Consider the following 24,842-nt stretch of genomic DNA (forward strand, 5'->3'; position numbering starts at 1 on the left):
CCCCGTTCCTTGGCACGGGGACCCTCCCTGCACTTCCATTTCCGGGCCAACCCCCCTTCCTGGGCACAGAGATCCCCTGGAACGTTCATTTCGGGCCGCCGGGACCCCCCTGCACCCCCTTCCCCAGTTCTGAAAAGCCCTGCACCCCCTTACCTGGAACCTGGAACGCCCTGAACCCCCATTTCTGGGCACGGAAATTCCACTGAACCCCCATTTCTGGGCAGGCAAATTCCTCTGAACCTCCATTTTCAGGCACCAGCAGCCCTTGAACCCCAGAACCCGGGAAGGGAAACCCCCTGAACCCCATTTCTTGGGCATAGGGACCTTCTCTTGGACCCCCATCCCCCTTCACGTGTACTGGGACCCCCTGCACCCCTTCTCGGCCATCCCGCCCTTCCCAGACCCCAGACCCGTCCTTTCCCTTCACCTTTGCGCCCCAGATCTCCCAGATTTCCTTGTCCCCCCAGCCCTCGACTCCCGGCGCGTTCTTAAGGGGGGGTCCCATGGGGTCCCAGGTGGTTCTCAAAGGGCTCCATGGGGTCGCAGCGGGGATCCAGAGGAATTCTCTGGAATTCCCCCGTCCCGTCCCGTCCCGTCCCGTCCCGTCCCCTCCCGTTCCCCCCCCCCACGCTCCCTCGGTCTCTTTCGCTTCCGCGTCCTAAACTGAGAGACCGCGATCCACCCGGCGACCTGTGGCGTCACTCAGACACGGGGCTTCTATTGGTGCATAGGAAATAGCGGCGCCAATGGCGGGGCCGGAGGCGGCTCAGGGGGCGGGACCGGTTCAGGGGGCGGGGCTCTTGGGGCTCTCAGCGGAGCAGCGCGATGGCTCCAGCGCTGGGTCTGGGGGTGCTCTTGGGGCTCCTGGGGCTCCTGGGGGGCCCGGGTGGCGCGACGAGAGGTGAGTGGGACCCCCGAAACTGCGACCCCCTAAACTTCCATTTCAGGGCACCCGGAATCCCCGAAACTTTCATTCCGGGGCAGGGGAACCCCTGGAATTCCCATTTTGGGTCCTGTGACCCCCCCTCAATCCCCTTCCCCAGCACCGGGACCCCGCTGTACCCCCTCACCTGGCAGGGAGATCTCCCTGAACCCCCATTTCTGGTCACCGGCACCCCCTGAACCCAAATTTTCAGGCACCGGAGCCCCCTTGAGCCCCGAATTCCGGGAGGGAAACTCCCCCTTAACACACAGTGCCCAGCATGGGAAGCCCTGAACCCCCATTTTTGGGCACGGGGACACCCCCGTACTCCCTTCCCCAACACCGGGACCCCCCTGCACCCCCTTATCCGGGACTGGGCACCCCCCTGCACCCCCATTCCCGGCCATCCCGCTTGTCCCAGAGCCCAGCTGCGCCCTTTTCCTCGTCTTTTGGACCCCCAGATCTCCCAAATTTCTGCCTTCCCCCAGTTCTCCATTTCTGGCGCTTCCTGGAAGGGGGTTCCTGTGGGTTTCCTGGGGTCCCCCGGGGTCCCGGGCGGTCTCAGTGGAGATCCAGTGGGATCCAGATGAATTCACTGGAATTCCCCTTTATTCATGTCTCACTTTCGCGTCCCCCAAACCGCGGCCCCGGGATCTGCCCGCCTCTCCCAGTCCCCCCTTTCCCGTGCCCCAGGGACCCCCTGGACCCCCATTCCTGCCTTTCCCTGCTCACACTTTTCTCAACACTCGAGACCTCCGGACCCCTTTCCTGGGCACCGGCACCCACTGGATCCCCCATCCCGCCTCTCCCAGTCCTTTCCTTGAATCTTGGACCCTTCCCAGTGCTCCCAGTTCCGCTTCCTTGACCCTTCGACTCCGACAGACCCCCCAGTCTCTGCGTCCCCCCAGTTCTCCAGCCCGTGCTCGTCCTGCGGGGGGGTCCTGGGAGGGATTCAGGGCAATTCCCAGGGTTTCCTCTGTCCCCTCGCCCTCCTGGCTCTCCCCCCGTCACTTTCGCGTCTCCCAAGCTGCGGTTTCGGGATCCGCCCCGGCACCGGGACCCCCCTGAACACCCCGTTCCTTGGCACGGGGACCCTCCCTGCACTTCCATTTCCGGGCCAACCCCCCTTCCTGGGCACAGAGATCCCCTGGAACGTTCATTTCGGGCCGCCGGGACCCCCCTGCACCCCCTTCCCCAGTTCTGAAAAGCCCTGCACCCCCTTACCTGGAACCTGGAACGCCCTGAACCCCCATTTCTGGGCACGGAAATTCCACTGAACCCCCATTTCTGGGCAGGCAAATTCCTCTGAACCTCCATTTTCAGGCACCAGCAGCCCTTGAACCCCAGAACCCGGGAAGGGAAACCCCCTGAACCCCATTTCTTGGGCATAGGGACCTTCTCTTGGACCCCCATCCCCCTTCACGTGTACTGGGACCCCCTGCACCCCTTCTCGGCCATCCCGCCCTTCCCAGACCCCAGACCCGTCCTTTCCCTTCACCTTTGCGCCCCAGATCTCCCAGATTTCCTTGTCCCCCCAGCCCTCGACTCCCGGCGCGTTCTTAAGGGGGGGTCCCATGGGGTCCCAGGTGGTTCTCAAAGGGCTCCATGGGGTCGCAGCGGGGATCCAGAGGAATTCTCTGGAATTCCCCCGTCCCGTCCCGTCCCGTCCCGTCCCGTCCCCTCCCGTTCCCCCCCCCCACGCTCCCTCGGTCTCTTTCGCTTCCGCGTCCTAAACTGAGAGACCGCGATCCACCCGGCGACCTGTGGCGTCACTCAGACACGGGGCTTCTATTGGTGCATAGGAAATAGCGGCGCCAATGGCGGGGCCGGAGGCGGCTCAGGGGGCGGGACCGGTTCAGGGGGCGGGGCTCTTGGGGCTCTCAGCGGAGCAGCGCGATGGCTCCAGCGCTGGGTCTGGGGGTGCTCTTGGGGCTCCTGGGGCTCCTGGGGGGCCCGGGTGGCGCGACGAGAGGTGAGTGGGACCCCCGAAACTGCGACCCCCTAAACTTCCATTTCAGGGCACCCGGAATCCCCGAAACTTTCATTCCGGGGCAGGGGAACCCCTGGAATTCCCATTTTGGGTCCTGTGACCCCCCCTCAATCCCCTTCCCCAGCACCGGGACCCCGCTGTACCCCCTCACCTGGCAGGGAGATCTCCCTGAACCCCCATTTCTGGTCACCGGCACCCCCTGAACCCAAATTTTCAGGCACCGGAGCCCCCTTGAGCCCCGAATTCCGGGAGGGAAACTCCCCCTTAACACACAGTGCCCAGCATGGGAAGCCCTGAACCCCCATTTTTGGGCACGGGGACACCCCCGTACTCCCTTCCCCAACACCGGGACCCCCCTGCACCCCCTTATCCGGGACTGGGCACCCCCCTGCACCCCCATTCCCGGCCATCCCGCTTGTCCCAGAGCCCAGCTGCGCCCTTTTCCTCGTCTTTTGGACCCCCAGATCTCCCAAATTTCTGCCTTCCCCCAGTTCTCCATTTCTGGCGCTTCCTGGAAGGGGGTTCCTGTGGGTTTCCTGGGGTCCCCCGGGGTCCCGGGCGGTCTCAGTGGAGATCCAGTGGGATCCAGATGAATTCACTGGAATTCCCCTTTATTCATGTCTCACTTTCGCGTCCCCCAAACCGCGGCCCCGGGATCTGCCCGCCTCTCCCAGTCCCCCCTTTCCCGTGCCCCAGGGACCCCCTGGACCCCCATTCCTGCCTTTCCCTGCTCACACTTTTCTCAACACTCGAGACCTCCGGACCCCTTTCCTGGGCACCGGCACCCACTGGATCCCCCATCCCGCCTCTCCCAGTCCTTTCCTTGAATCTTGGACCCTTCCCGGCGCTCCCAGTTCCGCTTCCTTGACCCTTCGACTCCGACAGACCCCCCAGTCTCTGCGTCCCCCCAGTTCTCCAGCCCGTGCTCGTCCTGCGGGGGGGTCCTGGGAGGGATTCAGGGCAATTCCCAGGGTTTCCTCTGTCCCCTCGCCCTCCTGGCTCTCCCCCCGTCACTTTCGCGTCTCCCAAGCTGCGGTTTCGGGATCCGCCCCGGCACCGGGACCCCCCTGAACACCCCGTTCCTTGGCACGGGGACCCTCCCTGCACTTCCATGTCCGGGCCAACCCCCCTTCCTGGGCACAGAGATCCCCTGGAGCGTTCATTTCGGGCTGCCGGGACCCCCCTGCACCCCCTTCCCCAGTTCTGAAAAGCCCTGCACCCCCTTACCTGGAACCTGGAACGCCCTGAACCCCCATTTCTGGGCACGGAAATTCCACTGAACCCCCATTTCTGGGCACGGAAATTCCTCTGAACCTCCATTTTTAGGCTGCAGCACCCCTTGAACCCCAGAACCCGGGAAGGGAACCCCCCTGAACCCCATTTCTTGGGCACCGGGACCCCCTGAACCCCCATTCCGCTGCACCAGGACCCCCGTGCACCCCCATATCCAGGAATTAAACCCTTCCAAACCCTCCATTCTTCCACACCGGGACCATCCTGAACCCCCTTATCCAGCACGGGGCACCGCCTGCACCCCCTTATCCAGAACCAATGCCCCTCTGCACCCCCTTTCCCGGCCCTCCCCCTCTCAGAGACCCCAGCCCCCAATTTCCTTGACCCCAGAACCCCCTGGACCACCATGCCTGCCTTTCCCAGACCCCTCTCTCCTCTTTCCTCAACCCATGCACCCCCATTCCTGGGTACAGGGACCCCCAGGAACCCCCATTGCCCTGACTCTCCTTTCCTTGACCGTGGGAGCCCCTGAACTCCCATTAAGGAGCGCGGGGGACCCCCCTGCGCCCCCTTATTGGGCACTGGGACCCCCTCTTGGACCCCCTTCACCCCTTCTGGGCCATTCCGCCCTTCCCAGACCCGTCCTTTCCCTTCACCTTTGCGCCCCAGATCTCCCATATTCCCATGTCCCCCCAGCCCTGGACTCCCGGCGCGTTCTTAAGTGGGGGTCCCATGGGGTCCCAGGTGGTTCTCAAAGGGCTCCATGGGGTCGCAGCGGGGAATCCAGAGGAATTCTCTGGAATTCCCCCGTCCCGTCCCGTCCCCTCCCGTTCCCCCCCCCACGCTCCCTCGGTCTCTTTCGCTTCCGCGTCCTAAACTGAGAGACAGCGATCGACCCGGCGACCTGTGGCGTCACTCAGACACGGGGCTTCTATTGGTGCATAGGAAATAGCGGCGCCAATGGCAGGGCGGGAGGCGGCTCAGGGGGCGGGGCCGGGCGGGCTCTCAGCGGAGCAGCGCGATGGCTCCAGCGCTGGGTCTGGGGCTGCTCTTGGGGCTCCGGGGTGACCCGGGGGGCGCCACGAGAGCTGAGTGGGACCTCCGAAACTGCGACCCCCTGAACTTCCATTTCAGGGCACCCGGAACCCCCGAAACCTTCATTCCGGGGCAGGGGAACCCCTGGAATTCCCATTTTGGGTCCTGTGACCCCCCCTCAATCCCCTTCCCCAGCACCAGGACCCTCCTGTACCCCCTCATTTGGCACCCGGACCCCCCTGAACCCCCGTTCCTGAGCACGGGGACCTCCGTGATCATTCATTTCCTGGCACCGGGACCCCCCTGTAGCCCCGTTCCTTGGGATTAGGATCCCTTTGTACCCCGAATGGAGCACGGGAACCCCCCCGAACCCCATTCCTGGGCACCGAGACACCCCCGAATCTCCATTTCCGGGCCTGGGACACCCCTGCACCCCCTTTTCGGGCATCCCGCTTTTCCCAGACCCCAGTCCCGCCCTTTGGACCCCCCCCCCGGATCTCCCAAATTTCTGCGTCCCCGCGTTTTCCGCTCCCGCCGCTTCCCGAAACGGGGTCCTCGAGGGTCGCGGGTGTTCCAGGGGTCTCTGGAGGGTCGCAGCGGGGATGCAATGGGATCCAGACGAACTCCCAGGAATTCCCCCTTTCCCCCCATCCCCTCGCCCACCGCACTCCCTCGGTCTCTTTCCCGTCTCCCAGGCGGCGCCTCCAGGCTCCTCGCTTCTCCCAGCCCCAGAAGCCCCTTTCCTTCAACACCGGGGACCCCTGGACCCCCTTTGCTGGGCACAGGGACTGCCCGGATCCCCCACCCCGCCTCTCCCAGACCCTTCCTTGAACCTTGGACCCTTCCCGGCTCTCCCTGTTCCGCTTCCTGCCCCCCAGTCTCTGTGTCCCCCCCAGTTCTCCCCCCCCTGCTTCTCCTGCGGGGGGGTCCCAAGGGGTCCGGGAGGGTCCCAGGGGGGATTCTGGGCTCTGGGACCCTCCTGAATTTCTAGTCCCTGGCACTGGGAGCCCTCTGCACTCCCTTATCCCATAGAATCCCCCCTGCACCCCCTTTCCCATCCATCCCACCTTCCCCATTTCCAGACCCCCCCCCTTTCCTTGATCCTCAGACCCCCTGGGCCCCCATTCCTGTTTTTCTCAGCCCCCATCCCCCTTTCCCTCTGTATCAAGGCCCCCGAGTCCCCCATTCCGGCCATCCCGGGTCTCCCCACCTTGTGATTCCTCTTCCCTTGGCACTGGGGACCCCTGGACCCCCTTTCCTGGGCACAGGGATCCCGTGGAACCCCCATCCCACCTCTCCCACTCCTTGGATCCCCCTTTCCTTGGCACTGGGAATCCCCTGAATCCCCATTCCTGGACACTGGGACTCCATGCACCCCCTTCCCAGCTCTCCCGGTTCCCCTTTCATTGATCCATGATCCCCTCAACCCCCCCAAATCTCCGTGTCCCCCCAGTTCTCCACTCCTTGCGTTACCTGCATGTGGGGGTGTCAGAGCCCAGCCCCGGTATCCCCCAGTTCGTGTCCATTGGGTACCTGGATGGGATCCCCTTCGTGCACTGCGACAGCGAGCGGGGCCGGATGGTGCCGCTGACAAAGTGGATGGAGGATGGAGCCGAGCCGGGATATTGGGATGGCCAGACCCAGATCTGTGAGAGGAGTCAGCACGTGTATGCCAGGGGCCTGGAGACACTGCGGGAGCGGTACAACCAGAGCAGGGGTGAGATGGGATGGGATCTGTGGGGCTGGGATGGGATCTATGGGGCTGGGATGGGATCCGTGGGGCTGGGATGGATCCGTGGGTCTGGGATGGGGATCCGTGGGGCAGGGATGGATCCGTGGGTCTGGGATGGGGATCCGTGGGGCTGGGATGGATCCGTGGGTCTGGGATGGGGATCCGTGGGGCAGGGATGGGATCGATGGGGCTGGGATGGATCCATGGGTTTTGGATGGGGATGTGTGGGGCTGGGATGGGATCCGTGGGGCTGGAATGGGATTTGTGGGGTTAGGATCTATGGGGCTAGGATGCAATCTGTGGGGTTGGGATGAGATCTATGGGGTTGGAATGGGATCCGTGTGGCTGGGATGGGAACTGTGGGGCTGGGATGGGAATTCTGGGGCTGGGATAGATTTGTGGGCCTGAGATGGATCTGTGGGGCTGGGATGAAGATCTGTGTGGCTGGGCTGGAACCTGTGGGCCTGGGATGAGATGTGTGGGGCTGGGAAGGGAAAACTTGCGGTTAGGATCTGTGGGGCTAGGATCTGATCTGTGGGGTTAGGATGGATTCATGGGGTTGGAGTGGGATTTATGGGGCTGGGATGGGAACTGTGGGGCTGGAATCTGTGGAGCAAGGATGGGATCTATGCGGCAGGGATGAGATCTATGGGGCTGGACTGGGATCCGTTTGGCTGGGATGGGATCTGTGGGGCTGGAATGGGATTTATGGGGTTCAGATCTGTGGGGCTGGGATGGATCCAGGCCGCTGGAATGGGATTTATGGGGCTGGGATGGGATTTGTGGGGCTGGGAAGGGAACTGTGGGGTGGGAGGGGAACTGTGGGCTTGGCATCTGTGGGGCAGGGATGGGATCTGTGGGGCTAGGATGGAATCTATGGGGCTGGTATGGGATTTATGGAGCTGGGATCAGATCTGTGGGAATGGGATGAGATCTGTGGGGCTGGGATGGAATCCGTGGGGCTGAAATCGGATGTGTGGGTCTGGTGTAGCGTCCGTGGGGCTGGGATAGATCTGTGGGGTTGAGTTGGGTTCTGTGGGGCTTTGGATGGGAATTGTGGGTCTGGAGTGGGATCCGTGTGGGTCTGGGTTGGGATCTGTGGGGCAGGGATGGGATCCGTGGGGCTGGACTGGGATTTATGGGGCTGGGATGGGATCTGTGGGGCAGGGATGGGATCCGTGGGGCTGGGATGGGATTTGTGGGTTAGGATCTATGGGGCTAGGATGCAATCTGTGGGGTTGGGATGGATTCATGGGGCTGGAATGGGATCTATGGGATTGGGATGAAGATCTCTGGGGCTGGACTGGGACCCATGGGGCAGGGATGGGATCTGTGGGGCTGGGATGAATCCATTGGGTTGGGATGGGATTTATGGGCCTGGGCTTGGGATCTGTGGGGCTGGGAGGGGATTTGTGGGACTGGGATCGATCCATGGGTCTGGGATGGGATCTATAGGGGACAGCTGGGACGGAACCATGGGGCTGGGTTGGGATCTGTGGGGCTGGGATGGAATCTATGGGGCTGGTATGGGATTTATGGAGCTGGGATGGGATCTGTGGGAATGGGATGAGATCTGTGGGGCTGGGATGGGATCCGTGGGGCTGGGATGGGATCCCTGGGGCTGGGATGGATCCATGGGCTTTGGATGGGGATGTGTGGGGCTGAGATGAGATCTGTGGGGCTGGGAAGGGAAAATTTGGGGTTAGTATCTGTGGGGCTAGGATCTGATCTGTGGGGTTGGGATGGATTCATGGGGTTGGAGTGGGATTTATGGGGCTGGACTGGGATCCGTGGGGCTGGGATGGGATCTGTGGGGTTCAGATCTGTGGCGCTGGAATGGGATTTATGGGGCTGGGATGGGACTGTGGGGCAGGGATGGGATTTGTTGGACTGGGATAGATCCATGGGTCTGGGATGGGATCTATAGGGGACAGCTGGGACGGAACCATGGGGCTGGGTTGGGATCCGTGGGGCTAGGATGGAATCTGTGGGGCTGGTATGGGATTTATGGAGCTGGGATGGGATCCGAGGGAATGGGATGGGATCTGTGGGGCTGGGATGGGATCCTTGGGGCAGCGATGGGATCCGTGGGTCTGGTGTGGAGTCCGTGGAGATGGGTTTGGATCCGCGAGGCTGGGATAGATCCGTGGGGCTGGGATGGAATCCGTGGGGCAGGGATGGGATTCATGGGGCTGGGATGGATACATGGGGTTTGGATGGGGATGTGTGGGGCTGGGATGGGATTTGTGGGTTAGGATCTATGGGGCTAGGATGCAATCTGTGGGGTTGGGATGGATTCATGGGGCTGGAATGGGATCTATGGGATTGGGATGAAGATCTCTGGGGCTGGACTGGGACCCATGGGGCAGGGATGGGATCTGTGGGGCTGGAATGGGATGTGTGGGGTTAGGATCTATGGGGCTAAGATACAATCTGTGGGGTTGGGATGGATCTATGGGGTTGGAATGGGATCTGTGGGGCTGGGATGGGATCCATGGGGCTAGGATGGAATCCATGGGTTTGGGATGCGATATGTGGGGCTGGGATGGGAACTCTGGGGCTGGGATAGACTGGTGGGCCTGAGATGGATCTATGGGGCTGGGATGAAGATCTGTGTGGCTGGGAAGGGACCTGTGGGCCTGGGATGGGATCTGTGGGTCTGGGATGGATCCATGGGGTTTGGATGGGGATGTGTGGGGCTGGGATGAGATCTGTGGGGCTGGGAAGGGAAAACTTGGGGTTAGGATCTGTGGGGCTAGGATCTGATCTGTAGGGCTGGCATGGGGTCTGTGGGGCTGGGATCTGTGGGGCAAGGATGGGATCAATGCGGCAGGGATGAGATCTCTGGGGCTGGAATGGGAACTGTGGGGCTGGTCTTTGGATCTGTGGGGCAGGGGTGGGGTCTGTGGGTTTGGGATCTGTGGGGCTGGGTCCTGTGGGACGGGGGTGGGATTTATGGGGCTGGGATGAGATCTGTGGGAATGGGATGAGATCTGTGGGGCTGGGATGGGATCCTTGGGGCAGCGATGGGATCTGTGGGTCTGGTGTGGTGTCCGTGGGGCTGGGATAGATCTGTGGGGTTGAGTTGGGTTCTGTGGGGCTTTGGATGGGAATTGTGGGTCTGGAGTGGGATCCGTGTGGGTCTGGGTTGGGATCTGTGGGGCAGGGATGGGATCCGTGGGGCTGGGATGGGATTTGTGGGTTAGGATCTATGGGGCTAGGATGCAATCTGTGGGGTTGGGATGGATTCATGGGGCTGGAATGGGATCTATGGGATTGGGATGAAGATCTCTGGGGCTGGACTGGGACCCATGGGGCAGGGATGGGATCTGTGGGGCTGGGATGAATCCATTGGGTTGGGATGGGATTTATGGGCCTGGGCTTGGGATCTGTGGGGCTGGGAGGGGATTTGTGGGACAGGGATAGATCCATGGGTCTGGGATGGGATCTATAGGGGACAGCTGGGACGGAACCATGGGGCTGGGTTGGGATCCGTGGGGCTAGGATGGAATCTATGGGGCTGGTATGGGATCTGTGGGGCTGGTATGGGATTTATGGAGCTGGGATGGGATCTGTGGGAATGGGATGAGATCTGTGGGGCTGGGATGGAATCCGTGGGGCTGAAATCGGATGTGTGGGGTTAGGATCTATGGGGCTAGGATGCAATCTGTGGGGTTGGGATGAGTTCTATGGGGGTGGAATGGGATCCGTGGGGCTGGGATGGGAATTCTGGGGCTGGGATAGATTTGTGGGCCTGAGATGGATCTGTGGGGCTGGGATGAAGATCTGTGTGGCTGGGAAGGGACCTGTGGGCCTGGGATGGGATCTGTGGGTCTGGGATGGATCCATGGGGTTTGGATGGGGATGTGTGGGGCTGGCATGAGATCTGTGGGGCTGGGAAGGGAAAACTTGCGGTTAGGATCTGTGGGGCTAGGATCTGATCTGTGGGGTTAGGATGGATTCATGGGGTTGGAGTGGGATTTATGGGGCTGGGATGGGAACTGTGGGGCTGGCATGGGGTCGGTGGGGTGTGATCTGTGGGGCAAGGATGGGATCTATGTGGCAGGGATGAGATCTATGGGGCTGGACTGGGATCCGTGGGGCTGGGATGGGATCTGTGGGGCTGGAATGGGATTTATGGGGTTCAGATCTGTGGGGCTGGGATGGATCCAGGCCGCTGGAATGGGATTTATGGGGCTGGGATGGGATTTGTGGGGCTGGGAAGGGAACTGTGGGGTGGGAGGGGAACTGTGGGCTTGGCATCTGTGGGGCAGGGATGGGATCTGTGGGGCTAGGATGGAATCTATGGGGCTGGTATGGGATTTATGGAGCTGGGATCAGATCTGTGGGAATGGGATGAGATCTGTGGGGCTGGGATGGAATCCGTGGGGCTGAAATCGGATGTGTGGGTCTGGTGTAGCGTCCGTGGGGCTGGGATAGATCTGTGGGGTTGAGTTGGGTTCTGTGGGGCTTTGGATGGGAATTGTGGGTCTGGAGTGGGATCCGTGTGGGTCTGGGTTGGGATCTGTGGGGCAGGGATGGGATCCGTGGGGCTGGGATGGGATTTGTGGGTTAGGATCTATGGGGCTAGGATGCAATCTGTGGGGTTGGGATGGATTCATGGGGCTGGAATGGGATCTATGGGATTGGGATGAAGATCTCTGGGGCTGGACTGGGACCCATGGGGCAGGGATGGGATCTGTGGGGCTGGGATGAATCCATTGGGTTGGGATGGGATTTATGGGCCTGGGCTTGGGATCTGTGGGGCTGGGAGGGGATTTGTGGGACTGAGATCGATCCATGGGTCTGGGATGGGATCTATAGGGGACAGCTGGGACGGAACCATGGGGCTGGGTTGGGATCTGTGGGGCTGGGATGGGGATCTATGGGGCTGGCATGGGATATGTGGGTCTGGGATGGTTCCATGTGGCTGGGATGAGATCTGTGGGCTTGGAATCTGTGGGGCTGGGATGGGATCGGTTGGGCTGGACTGGGATCTGTGGGGCTGGGATGGGATCTGTGGGGCTGGGCTGGGATCTGTGGGGCTGGGATGGGATCTGTGGGGCTGGGCTGGGATCTGTGGGGCTAGGATAGATCCATGGATCTTGGATTTGATCTGTGGGGACAGCTGGGATGGATCCATGGGGGTGGGTTGGGGTCTGTGGGGCTGGGATGGAATCTGTGGGGCTGGGCTTGGGATCCATGGGGTTGGGATTAGGATCCATGAGACTGGGATGGGATCTTTGGGGTTAGGATCTGTGGGGCTAGGATCCGATGTGTGGGGTTGGGATGGATTCATGGGGTTGGATGGGGATTTATGGGGCTGGGATGGGATCTGTGGGGCTGGCATGGGGTCGGTGGGATGGGATCTGTGGGGCAAGGATGGGATCTATGTGGCAGGGATGAGACGTATGGGGCTGGAATGGGAACTGTGGGGCTGGGATGGGATCTGTGGGGCTGGAATGGGAACTGTGGGGCTGGGATGGGATCTGTGGGTCTGGGATGGGGTCTGTGGGCTTGGGATCTGTGGGGCTGGGTCCTTTGGGACTGGGGTGGGATTTATGGAGCTGGGATGGGATCTGTGGGAATGGGATGAGATCTGTGGGGCTGGGATGGGATCCTTGGGGCAGCGATGGGATCTGTGGGTCTGGTGTGGTGTCCGTGGGGCTGGGATAGATCTGTGGGGTTGAGTTGGGTTCTGTGGGGTTTGGATGGGAATTGTGGGTCTGGAGTGGGATCCGTGTGGGTCTGGAGTGGGATCTGTGGGGCAGGGATGGGATCCGTGGGGCTGGGATGGGATTTGTTGGACTGGGATAGATCCATGGGTCTGGGATGGGATCTATAGGGGACAGCTGGGACGGAACCATGGGGCTGGGTTGGGATCCGTGGGGCTAGGATGGAATCTGTGGGGCTGGGATGGGATCTGTGGGGCTAGGATGGAATCTATGGGGCTGGTATGGGATTTATGGAGCTGGGATGGGATCTGTGGGAATGGGATGAGATCTGTGGGGCTGGGAAGGAATCCGTGGAGCTGAAATGGGATGTGTGGGTCTGGTGTGGCGTCCGTAGAGCTGGGTTTGGATCTGTGGGGCTGGGATGGAATCCGTAGGGCAGGGATGGGATCGATGGGGCTGGGATGGATCCATGGGGTTTGGATGGGGATGTGTGGGGCTGGGATGAGATCTGTGGGGCTGGGATGGGATCTGTGGGGTTAGGATGGATCCATTGGGTTTGGATGGGGATGTGTGGGGCTGGGATGAGATCTGTGGGGCTGGGAAGGGAAAACTTGCGGTTAGGATCTGTGGGGCTAGGATCTGATCTGTGGGGTTGGGATGGATTCATGGGGTTGGAGTGGGATTTATGGGGCTGGGATGGGATCTGTGGGGCTGGCATGGGGCCGGTGGGGTGGGATCTGTGGGGCAAGGATGGGATCTATGTGGCAGGGATGAGATCTATGGGGCTGGACTGGAATCCGTGGGGCTGGGATGGGATCTGTGGGGTTCAGATCTGTGGCGCTGGAATGGGATTTATGGGGCTGGGATGGGATCTGTGGGGCAGGGATGGGATTTGTTGGACTGGGATAGATCCATGGGTCTGGGATGGGATCTATAGGGGACAGCTGGGACGGAACCATGGGGCTGGGTTGGGATCCGTGGGGCTAGGATGGAATCTATGGGGCTGGGTTGGGATCCGTGGGGCTAGGATGGGATCCGAGGGAATGGGATGAGATCTGTGGGGCTGGGATGGAATCCTTGGGGCAGCGATGGGATCCGTGGGTCTTGGTGTGGGGTCTGTGGGGCTGGGTTTGGATCCGCGAGGCTGGGATAGATCCGTGGGGCTGGGATGGAATCCGTGGGGCTGGGATGGGATCCGTGGGGCTGGGATTGGATTTGTGGGTTAGAATCTATGGGGCTAGGATGCAATCTGTGGGGTTGGGATGGATTCATGGGGCTGGAATGGGATCTATGGGATTGGGATGAAGATCTCTGGGGCTGGACTGGGACCCATGGGGCAGGGATGGGATCTGTGGGGCTGGGATGAATCCATTGGGTTGGGATGGGATTTATGGGCCTGGGCTTGGGATCTGTGGGGCTGGGAGGGGATTTGTGGGACTGGGATCGATCCATGGGTCTGGGATGGGATCTATAGGGGACAGCTGGGACGGAACCATGGGGCTGGGTTGGGATCTGTGGGGCTGGGATGGGGATCTATGGGGCTGGCATGGGATATGTGGGTCTGGGATGGTTCCATGTGGCTGGGATGAGATCTGTTGGGTTGGGATCTGTGGGGCTGGGATGGGATCTGTTGGGTTGGAATCTGTGGGGCTGGGATGGGATCTGTTGGGCTAGACTGGGATTTGTGGGGCTGGGATGGGATCTGTGGGGCTGGGCTGGGATCTGTGGGGCTGGGATGGGAACTCTGGGGCTGGGATAGACTGGTGGGCCTGAGATGGATCTATGGGGCTGGGATGAAGATCTGTGTGGCTGGGAAGGGACCTGTGGGCCTGGGATGGGATCTGTGGGTCTGGGATGGATCCATGGGGTTTGGATGGGGATGTGTGGGGCTGGGATGAGATCTGTGGGGCTGGGAAGGGAAAACTTGGGGTTAGGATCTGTGGGGCTAGGATCTGATCTGTAGGGCTGGCATGGGATCTGTGGGGCTGGGATCTGTGGGGCAAGGATGGGATCAATGCGGCAGGGATGAGATCTCTGGGGCTGGAATGGGAACTGTGGGGCTGGTCTTTGGATCTGTGGGGCAGGGGTGGGGTCTGTGGGTTTGGGATCTGTGGGGCTGGGTCCTGTGGGACGGGGGTGGGATTTATGGGGCTGGGATGAGATCTGTGGGAATGGGATGAGATCTGTGGGGCTGGGATGGGATCCTTGGGGCAGCGATGGGATCTGTGGGTCTGGTGTGGTGTCCGTGGGGCTGGGATAGATCTGTGGGGTTGAGTTGGGTTCTGTGGGGCTTTGGATGGGAATTGTGGGTCTGGAGTGGGATCCGTGTGGGTCTGGGTTGGGATCTGTGGGGCAGGGATGGGATCCGTGGGGCTGGGATGGGATTTGTGGGTTAGGATCTATGGGGCTAGGATGCAATCTGTGGGGTTGGGATGGATTCATGGGGCTGGAATGGGATCTATGGGATTGGGATGAAGATCTCTGGGGCTGGACTGGGACCCATGGGGCAGGGATGGGATCTGTGGGGCTGGGATGAATCCATTGGGTTGGGATGGGATTTATGGGCCTGGGCTTGGGATCTGTGGGGCTGGGAGGGGATTTGTGGGACAGGGATAGATCCATGGGTCTGGGATGGGATCTATAGGGGACAGCTGGGACGGAACCATGGGGCTGGGTTGGGATCCGTGGGGCTAGGATGGAATCTATGGGGCTGGTATGGGATCTGTGGGGCTGGTATGGGATTTATGGAGCTGGGATGGGATCTGTGGGAATGGGATGAGATCTGTGGGGCTGGGATGGAATCCGTGGGGCTGAAATCGGATGTGTGGGGTTAGGATCTATGGGGCTAGGATGCAATCTGTGGGGTTGGGATGAGTTCTATGGGGTTGGAATGGGATCCGTGGGGCTGGGATGGGAATTCTGGGGCTGGGATAGATTTGTGGGCCTGAGATGGATCTGTGGGGCTGGGATGAAGATCTGTGTGGCTGGGAAGGGACCTGTGGGCCTGGGATGGGATCTGTGGGTCTGGGATGGATCCATGGGGTTTGGATGGGGATGTGTGGGGCTGGCATGAGATCTGTGGGGCTGGGAAGGGAAAACTTGCGGTTAGGATCTGTGGGGCTAGGATCTGATCTGTGGGGTTAGGATGGATTCATGGAGTTGGAGTGGGATTTATGGGGCTGGGATGGGAACTGTGGGGCTGGCATGGGGTCGGTGGGGTGTGATCTGTGGGGCAAGGATGGGATCTATGTGGCAGGGATGAGATCTATGGGGCTGGACTGGGATCCGTGGGGCTGGGATGGGATCTGTGGGGCTGGAATGGGATTTATGGGGTTCAGATCTGTGGGGCTGGGATGGATCCAGGCCGCTGGAATGGGATTTATGGGGCTGGGATGGGATTTGTGGGGCTGGGAAGGGAACTGTGGGGTGGGAGGGGAACTGTGGGCTTGGCATCTGTGGGGCAGGGATGGGATCTGTGGGGCTAGGATGGAATCTATGGGGCTGGTATGGGATTTATGGAGCTGGGATCAGATCTGTGGGAATGGGATGAGATCTGTGGGGCTGGGATGGAATCCGTGGGGCTGAAATCGGATGTGTGGGTCTGGTGTAGCGTCCGTGGGGCTGGGATAGATCTGTGGGGTTGAGTTGGGTTCTGTGGGGCTTTGGATGGGAATTGTGGGTCTGGAGTGGGATCCGTGTGGGTCTGGGTTGGGATCTGTGGGGCAGGGATGGGATCCGTGGGGCTGGGATGGGATTTGTGGGTTAGGATCTATGGGGCTAGGATGCAATCTGTGGGGTTGGGATGGATTCATGGGGCTGGAATGGGATCTATGGGATTGGGATGAAGATCTCTGGGGCTGGACTGGGACCCATGGGGCAGGGATGGGATCTGTGGGGCTGGGATGAATCCATTGGGTTGGGATGGGATTTATGGGCCTGGGCTTGGGATCTGTGGGGCTGGGAGGGGATTTGTGGGACTGAGATCGATCCATGGGTCTGGGATGGGATCTATAGGGGACAGCTGGGACGGAACCATGGGGCTGGGTTGGGATCTGTGGGGCTGGGATGGGGATCTATGGGGCTGGCATGGGATATGTGGGTCTGGGATGGTTCCATGTGGCTGGGATGAGATCTGTGGGCTTGGAATCTGTGGGGCTGGGATGGGATCGGTTGGGCTGGACTGGGATCTGTGGGGCTGGGATGGGATCTGTGGGGCTGGGCTGGGATCTGTGGGGCTGGGATGGGATCTGTGGGGCTGGGCTGGGATCTGTGGGGCTAGGATAGATCCATGGATCTTGGATTTGATCTGTGGGGACAGCTGGGATGGATCCATGGGGGTGGGTTGGGGTCTGTGGGGCTGGGATGGAATCTGTGGGGCTGGGCTTGGGATCCATGGGGTTGGGATTAGGATCCATGAGACTGGGATGGGATCTTTGGGGTTAGGATCTGTGGGGCTAGGATCCGATGTGTGGGGTTGGGATGGATTCATGGGGTTGGATGGGGATTTATGGGGCTGGGATGGGATCTGTGGGGCTGGCATGGGGTCGGTGGGATGGGATCTGTGGGGCAAGGATGGGATCTATGTGGCAGGGATGAGACGTATGGGGCTGGAATGGGAACTGTGGGGCTGGGATGGGATCTGTGGGGCTGGAATGGGAACTGTGGGGCTGGGATGGGATCTGTGGGTCTGGGATGGGGTCTGTGGGCTTGGGATCTGTGGGGCTGGGTCCTTTGGGACTGGGGTGGGATTTATGGAGCTGGGATGGGATCTGTGGGAATGGGATGAGATCTGTGGGGCTGGGATGGGATCCTTGGGGCAGCGATGGGATCTGTGGGTCTGGTGTGGTGTCCGTGGGGCTGGGATAGATCTGTGGGGTTGAGTTGGGTTCTGTGGGGTTTGGATGGGAATTGTGGGTCTGGAGTGGGATCCGTGTGGGTCTGGAGTGGGATCTGTGGGGCAGGGATGGGATCCGTGGGGCTGGGATGGGATTTGTTGGACTGGGATAGATCCATGGGTCTGGGATGGGATCTATAGGGGACAGCTGGGACGGAACCATGGGGCTGGGTTGGGATCCGTGGGGCTAGGATGGAATCTGTGGGGCTGGGATGGGATCTGTGGGGCTAGGATGGAATCTATGGGGCTGGTATGGGATTTATGGAGCTGGGATGGGATCTGTGGGAATGGGATGAGATCTGTGGGGCTGGGAAGGAATCCGTGGAGCTGAAATGGGATGTGTGGGTCTGGTGTGGCGTCCGTAGAGCTGGGTTTGGATCTGTGGGGCTGGGATGGAATCCGTAGGGCAGGGATGGGATCGATGGGGCTGGGATGGATCCATGGGGTTTGGATGGGGATGTGTGGGGCTGGGATGAGATCTGTGGGGCTGGGATGGGATCTGTGGGGTTAGGATGGATCCATTGGGTTTGGATGGGGATGTGTGGGGCTGGGATGAGATCTGTGGGGCTGGGAAGGGAAAACTTGCGGTTAGGATCTGTGGGGCTAGGATCTGATCTGTGGGGTTGGGATGGATTCATGGGGTTGGAGTGGGATTTATGGGGCTGGGATGGGATCTGTGGGGCTGGCATGGGGCCGGTGGGGTGGGATCTGTGGGGCAAGGATGGGATCTATGTGGCAGGGATGAGATCTATGGGGCTGGACTGGAATCCGTGGGGCTGGGATGGGATCTGTGGGGTTCAGATCTGTGGCGCTGGAATGGGATTTATGGGGCTGGGATGGGATCTGTGGGGCAGGGATGGGATTTGTTGGACTGGGATAGATCCATGGGTCTGGGATGGGATCTATAGGGGACAGCTGGGACGGAACCATGGGGCTGGGTTGGGATCCGTGGGGCTAGGATGGAATCTATGGGGCTGGGTTGGGATCCGTGGGGCTAGGATGGGATCCGAGGGAATGGGATGAGATCTGTGGGGCTGGGATGGAATCCTTGGGGCAGCGATGGGATCCGTGGGTCTTGGTGTGGGGTCTGTGGGGCTGGGTTTGGATCCGCGAGGCTGGGATAGATCCGTGGGGCTGGGATGGAATCCGTGGGGCTGGGATGGGATCCGTGGGGCTGGGATTGGATTTGTGGGTTAGAATCTATGGGGCTAGGATGCAATCTGTGGGGTTGGGATGGATTCATGGGGCTGGAATGGGATCTATGGGATTGGGATGAAGATCTCTGGGGCTGGACTGGGACCCATGGGGCAGGGATGGGATCTGTGGGGCTGGGATGAATCCATTGGGTTGGGATGGGATTTATGGGCCTGGGCTTGGGATCTGTGGGGCTGGGAGGGGATTTGTGGGACTGGGATCGATCCATGGGTCTGGGATGGGATCTATAGGGGACAGCTGGGACGGAACCATGGGGCTGGGTTGGGATCTGTGGGGCTGGGATGGGGATCTATGGGGCTGGCATGGGATATGTGGGTCTGGGATGGTTCCATGTGGCTGGGATGAGATCTGTTGGGTTGGGATCTGTGGGGCTGGGATGGGATCTGTTGGGTTGGAATCTGTGGGGCTGGGATGGGATCTGTTGGGCTAGACTGGGATTTGTGGGGCTGGGATGGGATCTGTGGGGCTGGGCTGGGATCTGTGGGGCTAGGATAGATCCATGGATCTTGGATTTGATCTGTGGGGACAGCTGGGATGGATCCATGGGGGTGGGTTGGGGTCTGTGGGGCTGGGATGGAATCTGTGGGGCTGGGCTTGGGATCCATAGGGTTGGGATTAGGATCCATGAGACTGGGATGGGATCTTTGGGGTTAGGATCTGTGGGGCTAGGATCCGATGTGTGGGGTTGGGATGGATTCATGGGGTTGGATGGGGATTTATGGGGCTGGGATGGGATCTGTGGGGCTGGCATGGGGTCTGTGGGCTTGGGATCTGTGGGGCTGGCATGGGGTCGGTGGGGTGGGATCTGTGGGGCAAGGATGGGATCTATGTGGCAGGGATGAGATGTATGGGGCTGGAATGGGAACTGTGGGGCTGGGATGGGATCTGTGGGGCTGGAATGGGAACTGTGGGTCTGGTGTGGTGTCCGTGGGGCTGGGATAGATCTGTGGGGTTGAGTTGGGTTCTGTGGGGCTTTGGATGGGAATTGTGGGTCTGGAGTGGGATCCGTGTGGGTCTGGGTTGGGATCTGTGGGGCAGGGATGGGATCCGTGGGGCTGGACTGGGATTTATGGGGCTGGGATGGGATCTGTGGGGCAGGGATGGGATCCGTGGGGCTGGGAGGGGATTTGTTGGACTGGGATAGATCCATGGGTCTGGGATGGGATCTATAGGGGACAGCTGGGATGGAACCATGGGGCTGGGTTGGGATCCGTGGGGCTGGGATGGGGATCTATGGGGCTGGCATGGGATATGTGGGGCTGGGATGGGATCCTTGGGGCAGCGATGGGATCCGTGGGTCTTGGTGTGGAGTCCGTGGAGCTGGGTTTGGATCTGTGGGGCTGGGATAGATCCGTGGGGCTGGGATGGAATCCGTGGGGCAGGGATGGGATCGATGGGGCTGGGATGGATCCATGGGATTTGGATGGGGATGTGTGGGGCTGGGATGAGATCTGTGGGGCTGGGATGGTATCCGTGGGGCTGGAATGGGATGTGTGGGGTTAGGATCTATGGGGCTAGGATACAATCTGTGGGGTTGGGATGGATCTATGGGGTTGGAATGGGATCTGTGGGGCTGGGATGGGATCTGTGGGGCTGGAATGGGATGTGTGGGGTTAGGATCTATGGGGCTAAGATCCAATCTGTGGGGTTGGGATGGCTCTATGGGGTTTGGATGGGATCTGTGGGGCTGGGATGGGATCCATGGGGCTAGGATGGAATCCATGGGTTTGGGATGCGATATGTGGGGCTGGGATGGGAACTCTGGGGCTGGGATAGACTGGTGGGCCTGAGATGGATCTATGGGGCTGGGATGAAGATCTGTGTGGCTGGGAAGGGACCTGTGGGCCTGGGATGGGATCTGTGGGTCTGGGATGGATCCATGGGGTTTGGATGGGGATGTGTGGGGCTGGGATGAGATCTGTGGGGCTGAGAAGGGAAAGCTTGGGGTTAGTATCTGTGAGGCTAGGATCTGATCTGTGGGGCTGGCATGGGGTCTGTGGGGCTGGGATCTGTGGGGCAAGGATGGGATCAATGCGGCAGGGATGAGATCTCTGGGGCTGGAATGGGAACTGTGGGGCTGGTCTTTGGATCTGTGGGGCAGGGGTGGGGTCTGTGGGCTTGGGATCTGTGGGGCTGGGTCCTGTGGGACTGGGGTGGGATTTATGGAGCTGGGATGAGATCTGTGGGAATGGGATGAGATCTGTGGGGCTGGGATGGGATCCTTGGGGCAGCGATGGGATCTGTGGGTCTGGTGTGGGGTCCGTGGGGCTGGGATAGATCTGTGGGGTTGAGTTGGGTTCTGTGGGGCTTTGGATGGGAATTGTGGGTCTGGAGTGGGATCCGTGTGGGTCTGGGTTGGGATCTGTGGGGCAGGGATGGGATCCGTGGGGCTGGACTGGGATTTATGGGGCTGGGATGGGATCTGTGGGGCATGGATGGGATTTGTTGGACTGGGATAGATCCATGGGTCTGGGATGGGATCTATAGGGGACAGCTGGGACGGAACCATGGGGCTGGGTTGGGATCCGTGGGGCTAGGATGGAATCTGTGGGGCTGGGATGGGATCTGTGGGGCTAGGATGGAATCTATGGGGCTGGTATGGGATTTATGGAGCTGGGATGGGATCTGTGGGAATGGGATGAGATCTGTGGGGCTGGGATGGAATCCGTGGAGCTGAAATGGGATGTGTGGGTCTGGTGTGGCGTCCGTAGAGCTGGGTTTGGATCTGTGGGGCTGGGATGGAATCCGTAGGGCAGGGATGGGATCGATGGGGCTGGGATGGATCCATGGGGTTTGGATGGGGATGTGTGGGGCTGGGATGAGATCTGTGGGGCTGGGATGGAATCCGTGGGGCTGGAATGGGATGTGTGGGGGGATGTGTGGGGCTGGGATGAGATCTGTGGGGCTGGGAAGGGAAAACTTGCGGTTAGGATCTGTGGGGCTAGGATCTGATCTGTGGGGTTGGGATGGATTCATGGGGTTGGAGTGGGATTTATGGGGCTGGGATGGGATCTGTGGGGCTGGCATGGGGTCGGTGGGGTGGGATCTGTGGGGCAAGGATGGGATCTATGTGGCAGGGATGAGATCTATGGGGCTGGACTGGGATCCGTGGGGCTGGGATGGGATCTGTGGGGTTCAGATCTGTGGTGCTGGAATGGGATTTATGGGGCTGGGATGGGATCTGTGGGGCAGGGATGGGATTTGTTGGACTGGGATAGATCCATGGGTCTGGGATGGGATCTATAGGGGACAGCTGGGACGGAACCATGGGGCTGGGTTGGGATCCGTGGGGCTAGGATGGAATCTATGGGGCTGGGATGGATCCATGGGGTTTGGATGGCCATGTGTGGGGCTGGGATGAGATCTGTGGGGCTGGGATGGAATCCGTGGGGCTGGAATGGGATGTGTGGGGTTAGGATCTATGGGGCTAGGATACAATCTGTGGGGTTGGGATGGATCTATGGGGTTGGAGTGGGATTTGTGGGGCTGGAATGGGGCTCTGTGGGGCTGGGACACAATTCCATGGGTCTCTGTGGGTACAATCCCCCCAGGTCTCCACTCAGTGTTGCGAGTTTCCGGCTGTGACCTCCTTTCCGACGGGAGCGTCCGTGGATCCTACCAGCACGGCTACGATGGGCAGGATTTCATCTCCTTTGACCTGGGATCCGGGAGATTCCTGGCGGCCGACAGCGCTGCTGAGATCACCAGGAGACGCTGGGAACACGAGAACGTGGCTGAGAGCTGGACAAATTACCTGGAGCACGAATGCCCAGAATGGCTCCGGAAATACATCAGATATGGGCAGAAGGAGCTGGACCGCAAAGGTGGGAGCAGAATTCCTGTGGGAATGTGGGATTTGGGAATGGAGGACTTGGGAACATGGTAATTCCTGTGGGAATTCCATGGGCAGATCTCACCCCATCCCATTTCAGTGGGAATTCCATGGGCACATCTCACCCCATCCCATTTCAGTGGGAATTCCATGGGCACATCTCACCCCATCCCATTTCAGTGGGAATTCCATGGGCAGATCTCACCCCATCCCATTCCAGTGGGAATTTCATGGCCCGATCTCACCCCCATCCCATTCCTTGGGGAATTCCGTGGACAGATCTCACCCCTATCCCATTCCTTGGGGAATTCCGTGGGCAGATCTCACCCCCATCCCATTCCCATGGAATTCCATGCATGTCTCTCACTTTCATCCCATTCCAGAGCTCCCAAATGTCCATGTGTCCAGAAAAGAGGAACATGGGACGCTGATCTTGTCCTGCCACGCATACGGATTCTACCCCAACGCAATCGCAGTCACCTGGATGAAGGGGGATGAAATCTGGGATCAGGAGACGGAGTGGGGTGGGGTCGTTCCCAACAGCGATGGCACCTTCCACACCTGGGCCAGGATCAAGGTGCTGCCAGAGGAGCAGGAGCAGTACCGGTGCCGGGTGGAGCATCCCGCAATGTCTGAGCCTGGGATCTTTGCTTGGGGTGAGGCTGAGAATGTGGAATGTGGGAATTGGGAATTTAGAATTCCCAAATGGGGATTCCCGTCCCTCTCCTCACAATCCCGTGTTTCCCAGAGCCGACATCTGTCTGGAATCTCACCGTGGTGATCGCTGTGTCCATCTTCGCTCTCATCCTCCTCGTTGCCCTCATCGGATTCATCGTCTGGAAGCGCCGATCCGGTAACACACGGGATGGGGGTCGGGAAGGGACACAGATCCACCTGACACCGTTCTGGGAATCCTGTGCCACCCACACTGATCCCACTGTTTTTCCACAGGGAGGAGAGACAGGGATAGATACAACATAGCAGTCAGTGAGTACCAGTGAGAGATCCAGCTCTGGATCCCCTCCGTGTGGATCCCAGGATTGATCCTGGGGTTAATCCCGCTGTGTGATCTGTGCTGGAATCTCATGGATCTTCTCTTTCTGCAGGGAATGACGGGGAATAAAAGGCTTGATGGCAGGTATGGAGCGGGATCCGAGTGGGATTGCAGAGGGGTACTGGGGCAGGATGGACAGATGGGAATCAGGGAGGGATTTCAGATGAGAGCAGGGGTCCAGACCAGGATCAGATGGAATTGTGGAGTGGGATTGGGGCTGGATTCTGGAGTAGGATCAGGTTGGATGGTGGATGGATGGATGATGGATGGATGGATGGATGGATGGATGGATGGATGGATGGATGAAGGATGGATGATGGATGATGGATGGATGATGGATGGATGATGGATGATGGATGGATGATGGATGTTGGATGGATGGATGATGGATGGATGGATGGGGATGGATGGATGGATGATGGATGTTGGATGGATGGATGATGGATGGATGGATGATGGATGATGGATGGATGGATGATGGATGGATGATGGATGGATGGATGGATGATGGATGGATGGATGGATGGATGGATGTTGGATGGATGTTGGATGGATGTTGGATGGGTGGATGAAGGATGAATGAATGATGGATGATGGATGGATGAACCAGGCAGGATTAGGTACCAGATGGGTGGAGTGGTATCTTGGAGAGATTCCACAGCGGGATCAGTTGGGATGGATGGACCGCAATTCTGGCAGGATTGGGGTGGGATCTGGTGGGATTCCAGAGCAGCTCCTGCTCTCCATGGGCTCCAGCCAGGTCCTTCCTGTGGGATGGGATCAGGGACAGGGTGACACCGTGACCCTCTCTCATCCCAACAGCAATCACTGCCTGAGAGATCCACAGAGCTGGATCCGGCCCCTTCCCTCTTCCCGGGAAACCAAGAGCTCGCCACCGAACTCATCCCCATGCTCCCACGCACCCGCAGCTCTTGCCAAGGAATCAATTTCCCATTACCCAGTGTTTTGAGGGCAGGAAGCCCAAATATTCCAATGCTTTAGTTCTGGTGCAAAATTATCCTGCTTGAGGCAATAAATCCTGCTTGGGGCAATAAATCCTGCTTGGGGCAATAAATCCTGATGGGGCAATAAATCCTGCTTGGGGCAATAAATCCTGATGGGGCAATAAATCCGGGTTCCCTCCTCAAGTGTCCAGCAGTTCCTCTCTGGGAGCCTGGAATGGGGACATTTGGGACAGGGATGGGGACACTGGGAGCAGGGTTGGGGACACTTGGAGCAGGAACGGGAACACCAGGAGCG

At 60.0% G+C, this 24,842-nt stretch overlaps 1 protein-coding gene across 1 annotated transcript; it reads left to right on the forward strand.

Annotated features, from left to right (window-relative positions):
• The first annotated feature begins 2,792 nt into the window (after window positions 1–2,792).
• Window positions 2,793–24,725, forward strand: LOC134055826 (class I histocompatibility antigen, F10 alpha chain-like). The gene is made up of 8 exons (XM_062512297.1): window positions 2,793–2,894; window positions 6,634–6,897; window positions 22,248–22,520; window positions 22,849–23,184; window positions 23,277–23,381; window positions 23,480–23,515; window positions 23,635–23,666; window positions 24,405–24,725. The coding sequence occupies exons 1-7, from the start codon at window positions 2,819–2,821 to the stop codon at window positions 23,649–23,651; spliced, it is 1,107 nt and encodes a 368-aa protein (XP_062368281.1). The 5' UTR covers window positions 2,793–2,818; the 3' UTR covers window positions 23,652–23,666; window positions 24,405–24,725.
• Window positions 24,726–24,842: the final 117 nt, after the last annotated feature.

Source organism: Cinclus cinclus, chromosome 35 (genome assembly GCF_963662255.1).
Source record: "Cinclus cinclus chromosome 35, bCinCin1.1, whole genome shotgun sequence".
Lineage (NCBI taxonomy): Eukaryota > Metazoa > Chordata > Aves > Passeriformes > Cinclidae > Cinclus > Cinclus cinclus.

Excerpts from the sequence above, each read along its gene's own strand:
- LOC134055826 (XM_062512297.1), top strand. The coding sequence starts at position 2,819 with ATGGCTCCAGCGCTGGGTCTGGGGGTGCTCTTGGGGCTCCTGGGGCTC. Across the intron at positions 22,521-22,848 it reads GAAGGAGCTGGACCGCAAAG|ATCTCACCCCCATCCCATTC; the intron begins GTGGGAGCAGAA and ends TTCCGTGGGCAG. Across the intron at positions 23,382-23,479 it reads CGTCTGGAAGCGCCGATCCG|GGAGGAGAGACAGGGATAGA; the intron begins GTAACACACGGG and ends GTTTTTCCACAG.